This window comes from Diadema antillarum, unplaced genomic scaffold (genome assembly GCF_040938485.1).
Source record: "Diadema antillarum isolate AM-2024a unplaced genomic scaffold, OU_Dant_1.0 seq00000593_RagTag, whole genome shotgun sequence".
NCBI lineage: Eukaryota > Metazoa > Echinodermata > Echinoidea > Diadematoida > Diadematidae > Diadema > Diadema antillarum.
Window position 1 is genome coordinate 20,809 of NW_027271524.1, and position 12,024 is coordinate 32,832.

The 12,024-nt window shown below is 39.7% G+C and overlaps 2 protein-coding genes and 1 pseudogene across 2 annotated transcripts; all 3 read left to right on the plus strand.

The window, feature by feature from the left end:
* The first annotated feature begins 227 nt into the window (after window positions 1-227).
* LOC139735700 (uncharacterized) lies at window positions 228-4,472 on the plus strand. The gene is made up of 3 exons (XM_071646447.1): window positions 228-248; window positions 1,624-1,792; window positions 4,311-4,472. The coding sequence occupies exons 1-3, from the start codon at window positions 228-230 to the stop codon at window positions 4,376-4,378; spliced, it is 258 nt and encodes an 85-aa protein (XP_071502548.1). The 3' UTR covers window positions 4,379-4,472.
* A 2,258-nt stretch (window positions 4,473-6,730) lies between these two features.
* On the plus strand, window positions 6,731-10,320 carry LOC139735701 (uncharacterized). The gene is made up of 2 exons (XM_071646448.1): window positions 6,731-8,265; window positions 10,185-10,320. Exon 1 carries the CDS (start codon window positions 6,929-6,931, stop codon window positions 8,258-8,260), a length of 1,332 nt encoding a protein of 443 aa, XP_071502549.1. The 5' UTR covers window positions 6,731-6,928; the 3' UTR covers window positions 8,261-8,265; window positions 10,185-10,320.
* Window positions 8,256-11,583, plus strand: LOC139735702 (uncharacterized; annotated as a pseudogene).
* Window positions 11,584-12,024: the final 441 nt, after the last annotated feature.

Sequence of the window (12,024 nt, forward strand, 5' to 3'; positions counted from 1 at the left end):
AACAGAGGATGTTACTTGGCTGTGTCCATTTCCAAAATTGTATTGATTACTAGTCTTTGGCCTCATGCTTTCTTGTGTTGCCATGGTAAAATTTTAGTTCAAGTGGGGGAATTATCAGACTGTTATAAAAACCAGGGATTAGACTTGTAAAAAAATTTGGTTTGTGTGTGTGTGTGTGTGTGTGTGTGTGTGTGTGTAAAGTGTGTGTGTATTATTATATTATAATCATGGTTAGGAAGGGTGGTGAGGTTAGTTAGGGGATGGGTTTAATTTAGATATAATATGCTTCCATTTTTTTCTTTGGTCATTGCTGTACTATTGCCATTTATTTGTCATATTGAAACATGAAAATGTATGATTATTTCAGTTATCTTTAAAAGAGTTATGCTCTTTATGTTTGTCCAGTAATACCATAGAGAATTATGTATTTTGCATTGTTTGATTGGAAGTGAATAAATATTTTCACACACAAGTGTGTGTGTGTGCGCATGTGTGTGTACATTTATAAATGTGTATGTCGTGTGGAACGTAATTAGAAAAATTACTAGTGAAAAAGTAAATGTGTAAGTGTATTTGTGTGTGTGTGTGTGTGTGTGTGTGTGTGTGTGTGTGTTTGTGCATATACATACATGCATTAAATCATGTATGTATGATGAAAACAGCTTGTAAACCTTTTATGTAGCATGACCACCACACATCATTTAACTGTCATGTATGAGTGAGTATTCCTGGGAACTGAGACTCATGTTCATGTGACTGTAACCATGCATCTCACACAATCAGGTGTGTTTGGTGACTCAAACATAAGGAGAAAGATTTTAACATTAAACAAAAATCAAATGTGACATGGTGTGCTCCTTGATCAAGTTCACTGTATTTGGCAATAATATCATAAGTAAAAAAATAGTGTGTTATTCAGTTTGACCAAAAATGAAAAGATTATGGAATTTTGATAATTCATGTTTGTTTTCCCAATGTAGTGACATCTGTGACAGCCATACAAATTAGTTGAGATGTTGCCAAGCTCTCACAAGTCTACCATTTGTCTTCACGCAATCCTTTACAAAATTTCTATATCTGTATATTTATTCAAAGAGAAGAAATTGTATTTGTTGTATCAAATCATTCTAGAGTTGTAATTACATATATTCAAATATTTTAAAGAACTTTCCAACTTTCCAACAACATGAATAATAAGATTGTAAAGGGGAGGAGGTTGCAGATTCTGTTTTTTTTTTTGACAAAGAAATTTGGAATGTTTGTACACTTCGGTGTGCAAACCAATATTAGAGTTGTGAGGCGATGAAATTTCCTCCACTTAATTTGCATATTATTCACACCAAGGAGCTTCTTGAAACTCTCTGGTTACAGTAGTGAGCAATATCACCGTACTGTGAAAACATCTGGAGCTGCAAAATACTGATTTTGCCTATTTTGTTTCTGATTTCAATGAAAATTAACAATTTTGTTTTGTTCCACCTCACTGTGCTTATAATCAAAGTTGGCTGGACCATGGAGTGGGTTGCATGTCACTTTACCTTTGGTTGAGTCATTGACATGTCCACTCATTTGATGTTCTATAACATGTTGCTTTTATCTTATATTCGTTACAATTATGCAAAGGGCTGGCACCGCACGCTAGAGAAGCATTACAATGACACCCTGGACTTCACCTTCTCCACGATGGCCGATTCTTGCCTCGTGAGGGCGTTCTCCATCTCTCAGATTGCCGGCGCGTACTGCGACGCGGGACAGAACTACAAGAATCTGATCGGACTGACCAAGGGCTTGTGTAAGTTTTCAATGAATAGCCTTTAACCTAGATTCATGTTTCATACATTATCTCCATGGCAGGTACAGTTTTGAATGTACAGTAGTACCAAGGAGGTATGAGAGATGGAGTTCCAACTGGCTGTAATTATTCAAACAGCCCTCATTTTCCTATTGATGCTCAGAAGAATTCCACAGGTGCACCTGTGCCTTTGATGATCGGGTTCCATGCCGCCGTCTGTTTGAGCAATCTGAAGATTCATTTTCAACTCTTAACATAGTATCAGCTACATTCTGCTTGTTTACTTGTCAAATAGAATGAATGTTCACTTAATGATAAAGCATATGAAACAAAAGTAAATCCTGTCCAGGATTATGTGCAAAAGTGTAAACCTGAGCTGCATGTCATGAGAATAGTTGAAACTGTACCCTCACTACAAAGCTGATTTTATCATCTTTCCGATCACTTGCGACAAATGAAACTGATATGGTATTATTTTCAAGTATAGTTCTTTATTCATTTATTTGTTAGATTAGGGTAAAGTAATGTAAAGTCAAGTAATTTTGATTTTTATTTCATCAATTATTGAACAATTTTTATTCGCACATATTCATGTCTGTATACATGTATGTACCACTTGTTTTGTAAGAAGGGACAGCGAAAAGTAATTGCCATCATAAAGACATATCTTCCATTGAGAGTGACAAGTCATGATGCAATGACACATTAATCAATTGTCTTCCTATCTGTGAGGCAGCTCCAGTTAAGCGCAGATATACTTCAAATATTTCTGAGAGGCGGCATGAAACATGGGATCAAAGGGAATGAGACTGTTGTTACTCCATTTCTTAAACCTCCTTGGTAGTACTAGGAAATGATACTATAGCTGAAGATTTCATGCCTACCTGGGATACTTCATCTTTTAGAAAGGCACTGACTAATAATGCTATTGGTAAACATACATGCAGAAATGCTTGAAATCACATAGGGAGATTAAATCAATTAACTCAAATCTATGCTTGAAATCACTGTACCTTGCACATGCATGTAATTGAGCATGCATTCTTTATTTATTTTGACGCCTGTTGCTGTTTATGATGTGTTATGTGCATTTTAATGCTATCAAAATTTGCATAATTTATGGACTAGATTTAAACTACCTGTATGTGTTCGGACCAGAAAAGTTGCACTGAAGTGTTTGGCAAGACTTTTGACAGTAACCGAGTTTCTTTTTGTGTGTACAGTGCGTCAGCTTTGCAAATAAATCTCTTTGATTAATTCATTGTCACAGAATGCACAAAGCATGCAGTTTTGTTTACACTCGCGCAGCTTTCAGTTTTCTTCTTGTGCTCAGACTTGCAGCTATACCAGTATGTTGTTGTGACATAAAAAGAGTACAGGCTGCAAATGAATCTCTTTGATGAAAATGAATCTCTTTGATGAATTCGTTGTCACAGAATGCACAAGGCATGCAGTTTTGTTTACACTCACGCTGCTTTCAGTTTGCTTTTTGTGCTCAGTAATACCAGTATGTTGTTGTAACGTAAAAAGATTACATGCTAGAGCATTTGTATACAAGCTACAATAAGATTTCTTTAATTCGCTGAAAATTCTATCCCTTGTGGATATCCTAGGATATTTTGTAACAGCGTTGCTCATCCTCAGTCGTTAAAGAGGTATTTTTTGAATCACTGCAAGATGAGGTTGTAGAGTTAAAAGTAGATGGTGTAGTGACGATCAGCGAGTGAGCTGTGTACAGTTTACAAAGTTACAAAAAACACTTGTCTTATTACATAATCATTCCCGTATCTGACCATCCAATGAGTTCCACATAAAACTGATTTCTTTGCAATGAATTCCTCACCTTGCCACTCCAGTAATTTCTCAACTGTGTTCAAAAAGTTTTATCAACTATTTGTGTAACTTAGACTCGACCAAGCAGAGCAAATTACAGTTGAACCTCTCTTATCCGGCCTCCCTTTATCCGGATCTCTCTATTATACGGACGCAATCTCGCCGTGATTTTTTTTAAATAATAATTATGGGAGGAAAGGGGGATTCCCAACTCCTTGAGAACTCCTGCACAAACACACATGAATTACATGTACTTGATACATTTCTTAATAATTATTTAGGTAAATTATCCCAAGAATTTATAAAAGAAAATGATTTCATTCTTGCAAACACGAACCTCTATTTTGGGGTCTGTTACTGAGTGGCACAATGAAAAGGTTGCAGTATACACATTACTACATGTGGTACTACAATGGGCTACATCAGTACATGTGTATGTATATGTACATGTATAAAGCATTGAGTCTCCCGTATCCGGCCAAATCCCTTATCCGGATGAGCCCCGGTCCCGACTTGTCCGGATACGAGAGGTTCAACTGTATCTAAAATTTTGCAAGTACTGGTTTCAAAGCACAAATGCTACCTGGGGTAACATTCGTCCCTCTTGCAACATGGTTTAGCTGCTTCCCACCTTGTCACTGATCACATGACTGTAAAAGATGGCACCCTCTTCTTGTCTCCACAGCGCTGATTTATGAGGAGAAGACCATCAGCGGCTGCCCTCTAAAGCGCGGTTTCCATGGCGATGTGTAGCAATCCTGATCACATGACAGGAGTCCAGCGATAAGAATACATCCTCACTCTCTGGTGGCAAGAAGTTTCAGCACAAAGTATTTCTCATGTATGGAGTGTGGTCATGATCTGTGTTCATAAAGGGGAATGAAAACTGAAGATATGTGTGGACTTAATGAATTCAGCAATATTAGAAGGACACATTTAGTGAAAGTTTGAGGAAAATATATCAGATAATCCATGCAAAAGATATGAGTTTTTAAAGTTTTAGTTAAGCCATCCCTGGGTGAAAATACTACAATAATTTGTGATGCCATGTATGGAAACAGTATTAAGAAAATATATCAAAAGATTTCCACAAAATTTCATATTTTTAAAATGAAAAGTACACATTCTTTCAACTTGTTTACTAACATAATGTTGAGGGTAATATCATTCCCCCTGCTTTCTGAAAGAGGTGGGTCAAGTGCTCTTCTATCATGATAGGAAAGTGCAAATATGTGGAGTTTTCCTTATAAATGTGGTTTTCCATACATGGCATCACAAAGTGTTGTAGTCTTCTCATCCAGTGATGACTGCACCAAAATTGGTAAACGATCATAATTTTTGAACGGATTGTCTGATTTTCCTCATACTTTGCTGATGTGTTCTACTAAAACTGCTGCATTCCCTCAATTCACAAACACAAACACATTTCATTCTTCTTTAACGTATTTCCTACCTGGTTGGCAGCAGGATAATTAACTGTTTGTGATATGTTAAAAAAAGAAATATTCAGTACTCTGAAAATGTGTGATATTTTTCTAACAAGTGACCTAAAGGTCTTTCAAATTCTTCCAGATTAGTATTACCTTTGCATAAGTTGTATCCTGCAGTGTTGATTTCAAGATATTATGAATCTATACATCTCACCTGTGATAATAAGTTTCTATGTGATAGACAAAAAATATTTAGATATATATTCATATTCATATTCATCGAAGGTCTTTCTGAGTTCACGTAATGTGTATAAATCTTAAAGTGATTTGTTGATTTGTTCTGGAGCTCAGCTCAGTTGTGTAATACTTATGTGAGGTGATTGTTCTACCAATTGTCATTATTCTTCCCATTTATGATTAGGAAGAGTGTGTCCCATGTACCAAGACCAATATAAATGTCTGAATCAAAGGGCAGCAGTAGGGTATGTAATACTGTATATGCCCTATATTTAGTGAGTCTGTTTTTTGCGAATCGTGACTTCCCAACAATTTCATGGCTTGTTAAATTTGTGATCGTGGAGCATGGTAATGAACTGAAAATTGTACGCATGCACGTCACATTCATGTCGAGAACAGAGTTGATAATTTTATGTTGTTCAATTCACAAACAGCACCCAACGCGCAAAATTTGTGAAAGTAAAAACCTTCAAAGTTTGCTGATATCTGCAGGACTGGGCAGTGACTAGTTCCCAGGAACCCTATGCAAATATGATATATACGCTCAGCAAAAAAAAAGAAAGGAAACACTTTTTCAACTTCATCTGTCTCATAGATTATTTGGCTAATGTTAATGTTTTATATACCGTGCTAAAGGTAATTCAATTGGCTATCAACCTAGTAGGCCAATAAGAATTGAAACTTTATGCATGAGTGAACACATTTGTTTTTTCTCTTCCAAGGAACAAAAGTAAAATTTGCAAAAATGGACGAGATATTATTCAAGTTTATGTGCTCTTCCATATAACAATGAAACAGAGGACAGATTCAACACAATAAGAAATGCAAATTAATTTACAAGAATCAATCTATGATCTCTATAATGTCTCTTTACCCTCCAAAGATAAAGGCAGAAAAATAATGGAGGAAAATGAAGAATCTTCCGTCAATCCATATTCAAGAGACATAAGAGAATAAGTAATGGTAACAAAGATGGTAGAAATTTGAAATGTTATTCCAAATAAAGAAAATCTGAAATGATATTTGGTTCTTGAATTTGTCTCATGAATTTTTTAAATTCCTTAATTAAAAAGGGAAATAAAGAAATTTTCGTCTGTTGAGAATGAGAAGGGCGTTACGTGGTCATGAACACTATGGGTTCAGTGGCAACTTAACGCCCTTATCATTCTCAACCGACGTTTTGTCCATTTTATCACCTTTGCGGTTTACTCCCTATGTCATTTAAACTTTGCGTTGACAGAAAATTCCCCCTTCAGTTTCCCCACTATGTTTTGTGTGAGAATATAAAGAGAAATGAGGGAATGAAAACTTATTTCTGCTGTTTCATTCGTGTCTCTCATTGCATTAAATTGGTCTTTTGTTATCATTGTTATCTTGAAGGGCATTTACATATTTGAATTTCATTTTATCTCGTAATGTACGGTAGAGAATTCAGCCATTGGCTGCGCATTAGCCATTGGCTGAATTTGCGTAATATGAGAGGCCGTTCCGCGCGCAATCGCCATCTTCGTTCCAGCGCAATGTTCGATCGCGAAGCGATTTTTATCTGACCGAAAAATCGGAAAATATCATCGAAATCTGCGGAAATACGGAACTGAATTCGTGCTCTCTTACAAGCGTGATTATCGTTCTCAGCATGGATGAACCAGCTGACAAATCGGAGAAGGCAAAAGCCAAAAAAGATACCGAGCTGTGTGAGCCTAAGGCCAGCCCAGCTCCAGCAGCAAAGAAGAAGGCTGCAGGCAAAACTCTGTCTAGCGGCGGGAGGCCTAAGGCATCCCGCCCCGCGGCTTCGGGGAAGGCACAGCCGAACCCGCCCGCACCAGCTGCTACCGCTCCCAACCCGACTGTGACTACAGCGGAAAATAGCACGGAGGTTATGTCCCGCATTGGGAAACTCGAGTCAATGTTCGAAAAAATGATCGAGACTTTGAGTACTCCTCATCATGGAGAACAACATGCCAACACGCCGCGGGATTGTTTTAGTGAATATGGCGACTGCGACACACAAAGGGGAAGCAGCTCACCACCCGTCATAGAATTGGCGGATAATCGCAGCGTGGCTGATTTCCTATCGGCAAACCGCGATGACGCGGTCAGCTTGTTTTCGGACGTAGGCCTACAGGAGGCAGATAAAGACAAACGGCCAGAATTCAAGATACCACGAATGGCTCAGAAATTCGTGGCTCCGTCCGGGATAGGGGAACCACTAGATGAGGATGTCGCGGACACCATTGTGTATATGATGGGACAAAAACTTGACCAGAAATCTCTCGACGAAGCAGCAACTCGCTACCCCTGCCCATCTAACTGCACATGTCTAGAAACCCCTAAAGTGAACAGCACTATCTGGGAGAACATCTCGACGGGGACGAGACACAGGGATCTGAAACTACAAATGATCCAATCATCCCTCTTGAAAGGGATAAACGCATTTGCTCGTACCCTTCCAGCAACTTTGTCTGAAGCTCAGCAGGATGCTATGGCTTTTCTCTGCGATGCAAACTTCTCCCTCAACTGCATGAGAAAGGACAGCATAAAGCCTGACATGAACTCAAATTTCCACCACCTGTGCAAGCCCTCTCACAAAGTGACAAAGTACTTGTTTGGAGATGACCTGGGGCGCCAAGTGAAAGAGATCCAAGAACAAAGGAAAACAATGTCAGGCATGATGAAATCACGCTTCACACGAGAGCAATCACGGTTCCAGCCGTACAAGAAACCGGATGTGACATCTCGCCGTCAATACACGTCGACTGGGTTCACCCGCCCGTTGGGGAGGGGTTATGACCGCCGAACATCACATTCCAACCCCATGGCCGGTTCATCTGCACAGCCTTTTTTAGGGAAGGCTTGGAGGGGGAGACCTCGAGATCCTCCTCACACTTACACACCGACAGCAGCAAGGGAGGGTGGCAACAAGCAGCCAACCTACCACAGGCAGAGCCAAAGCCAGGGGAGGAAATAGAACAGGTAGGTGACTATGAACACAACATAGACAACGATCTAGTTACAACACCAGCTGTCGTCGGAGGTCGTCTGAAGCCATTTTTCCCTGCTTGGGAAAATATCACGAGAGACTCACACATTATTCAAGCAGTTCAAGGCTATACAATAGAATTTGACCCAGAAAAATTTCCCCCTTCTCGAGAAAAACCTCTGCGTTCTTACAAGCGGAATGCTGAAGAAACAGCCAAGATTGACCATGAGATTCTTGTTCTGGAAGAAAAACAGGTCATTGAAAAATGTGCCCATGAAGAAGGGGAATTTATTTCAGAGGTTTTCACGAGACCAAAAAAGAACGGAGGAGTTCGATTAATTCTTGACCTGTCCGAACTCAACAAAAGTGTTCAGTACCAACACTTTAAAATGGATAATATTCAATCTGGTATTCTACTCCTCTCAAAAGGGTGTTATATGGCTTCAGTAGACCTCCGTGATGCATACTACACAATTCCCATTCACTTAGACTCTCGTAAATATCTCCGCTTCGTATGGAGAAACCAATTGTGGCAGTTCAAAGCTTTGCCAAATGGCTTATCTTCCGCCCCAAGACTGTTCACCAAAATACTGAAACCAGTGCTTGCCTTACTAAGACAACAGGGGCACACAGTTTTGTCGTACTTGGACGACACACTGATAATTGGGAACAATAAAGCAGACACTCGCTCAGCAGTGCAAGCCACCACTGACCTTTTGACTAGTCTAGGGTTCATTATTCACTCAGAGAAATCGGTACTTGAACCATCCCGTGAGATTGAATTTCTGGGTTTCCATTTAAATACATCTGAAATGAGAATCACCCTCCCAGCCAGTAAAAGCAATGACATTCAAGATGCATGTCGATCCTTGCTTGCTAATAACAAACCTAGTATCCGGGAGGTAGCTAAAGTCATTGGGAAGATTGTGGCTGCCTTACCAGCATCTCAGTACGGCCCCTTGCATTACAGGCAGCTGGAAAGGGAAAAAATCAGAGCCCTGAGAAAACAGAAAGGACATTTCGATAGACATATGAGCCTATCAAATAGAGCCAAGGCGGAACTAGTTTGGTGGTCATCCCATGCACATCTCGTGTCTAAACCCCTGTACCCAGGGAAAGTATCAAAAGAAATAAGAACAGATGCTAGTGGACAAGGTTGGGGTGCCACAGACCTGCAATCCAAGACAGGGGGTAGATGGAATGCTCAAGAATTAGCAAGAGCAGCAGGTAATGAAATAAACTATCTGGAAATGCTAGCAGCCGGTTTGGGACTCAAAAGCTTCTGTTCAAATGTCAGAGATGCACATATACTGTTGAGATTAGACAACACCACAGCGGTGACATACTTGAATAACATGGGCGGCGTCAAGTCTGAAGCATGTAACGAAATGGCGTTGCAAATTTGGGATTGGTGCAGTAGACGACAAATTTGGATAACAGCATCTCACTTGGCAGGCTCTAAGAACACAGAAGCTGATACGATGTCAAGGAAATTCAATGACAATATAGAATGGATGCTAGACAAGACAATATTCAATGAGATAGTGCAGAGGTATGGGTTACCAAATGTAGACCTTTTTGCCACCAGACTGAATGCCCAGCTCCCAACATACGTCTCCTGGAGACCAGATCCAGAGGCATGGGCAGTAGACGCATTCACTATTGACTGGGGACCCCTAGTATTTTATGCGTTTCCCCCATTTAGCTTGGTTGCAAAGTGTCTCCAAAAAATCAGACAAGATGGCGCTAGGGGAATTTTGATAGTGCCAAATTGGCCAACACAGCCCTGGTATACCGTACTACGTAACATGCTATTGGAGGAGCCCTGGGTATTGCGAAAACACCAGTTGTTAACCCAACCCATTACAGGTAGACCCCATCCACTTACACATCTCTCCCTCTTATGTTGCAGGGTTGGAGCAAACATTTCATAGCTCAAGGACTGACGGAGGAGACTGCTGATATAATGGCAGCGTCTTGGAGGAAATCCACCAAGGAGCAGTATATGGTGTATATTAGGAAGTGGCAAAGGTTTTGTCATGAGCGTCACTTATGTTAGACCCATACGAAGGTGGGAAATTTGTTTGCGTTTTTTAATTCTATGTACAAAAATGGAGCAAGCTACAGCACCTTGAATACATCAAGGAGCGCACTAGCATCAGTTGTTCTTCTACGGGACGAGAAATACACCATTTCTACACATCCTTGGATTTGCCGGTACTTCAGGGGCATTTTTAATCTCCGACCACCCACTCCGAGATACAGCTTCATATGGGATGTGGGCAAGGTGCTGAGCTACCTCAGACAAGTAACTCCAGCTCATAAGATTTCGCTGTGTCAACTGACACACAAAGTATGTTTTTTACTAGCGTTGACTTCTGCCCAAAGAGTGCAAACACTTTCATACCTAACCCTTGACAATGTGAAGGCGTCCAAAGATTGTGTGGAAATAGCAGTGGCTGATTTGATAAAGCAGAGTCAACCTGGGAATGTGGGAGTGAAAGTAACACTAAAAGCCTTTCCCGAGGATAAGAAACTCTGTGTTGTACACTATGTTAAAGAATACATTAACAGAACAAGCACATTGAGGAAGGAGGTGAGTGCACTATTTGTCACCTACAAGCAACCCCATGGGAAGGCATCAAAGCAAACCATCGCTCGATGGATAAAAACTGTGTTGAGAGCATCAGGTATCGACACCGATCTCTTCAAAGCACATTCAACGAGATCGGCGGCAACCTCATCTGCCAAGAGGAATCATTTTCCAATAGCAGACATTCTCAAGCATGCTGGGTGGAAAAATGAATCCACGTTCAGGAATTTTTACCTGAAACCGGCATCCCAGGCAACATCTTTTGGACAAGCAGTTCTGGGACAACAGACCTCTAGGAAGGGACAAGATTCAGTCCTGTAAACATAGGTAAAGTTGCCCAAAAACTTTCTCTGACAATATATTCTGTGAAAAATGACTACTGTGAAAATCTTTGAAGTCTCATATTACGCAAATTCAGCCAATGGCTAATGCGCAGCCAATGGCTGAATTCTCTACCGTACATTACGAGATAAAATAGAAAATTAAATGAAAAACATTGAAATTTAATTTGTATTTTATGAGTAATGGGAGGATAGAGAATTCAGCACCCTCCGCTCCCTCCCTTACTCTGAACAGCCTTAAATGTGGCTTATACAAGATCTATTTTATCTCGAAATATTTTTTCACAGTAGTCATCAGCTTTTAAAGATGGCGATTGCGCGCGGAACGGCCTCTCATATTACGCAAATTCAGCCAATGGCTAATGCGCAGCCAATGGCTGAATTCTCTATCCTCCCATTACTCATAAAATACAAATTAAATTTCAATGTTTTTCATTTAATTTTCTATTATGTCAATTTCTGTAATTTTTACTTTTCTGCCTTGGAGGGAAAAATGAATGTGTTCACTCATGCATAAAATTCCCCTTTGTATAAACCTACCAGGCTGAATAGCCAATTAAATAACTTGTAAAATGGTATATGACAATGATTTTTATAAACATATTCTATGAAAAATATGAACTGGAAAAAGTGTTTACTTTCTTTCTTTTTTTGCTGAGTGTATGTAGGATATCCTCTGTTACCCATATCTTGAAAGTCTAAGGGCACTTTCAGGTAAGTCTGGTTCTGTGCTGGCCTACACAGATTTACAAAGGATGCATTATGTTCTGTCTTTCGCACAAGAATGTAAAATAAGTTGTATATCGATTGTTTGTTGA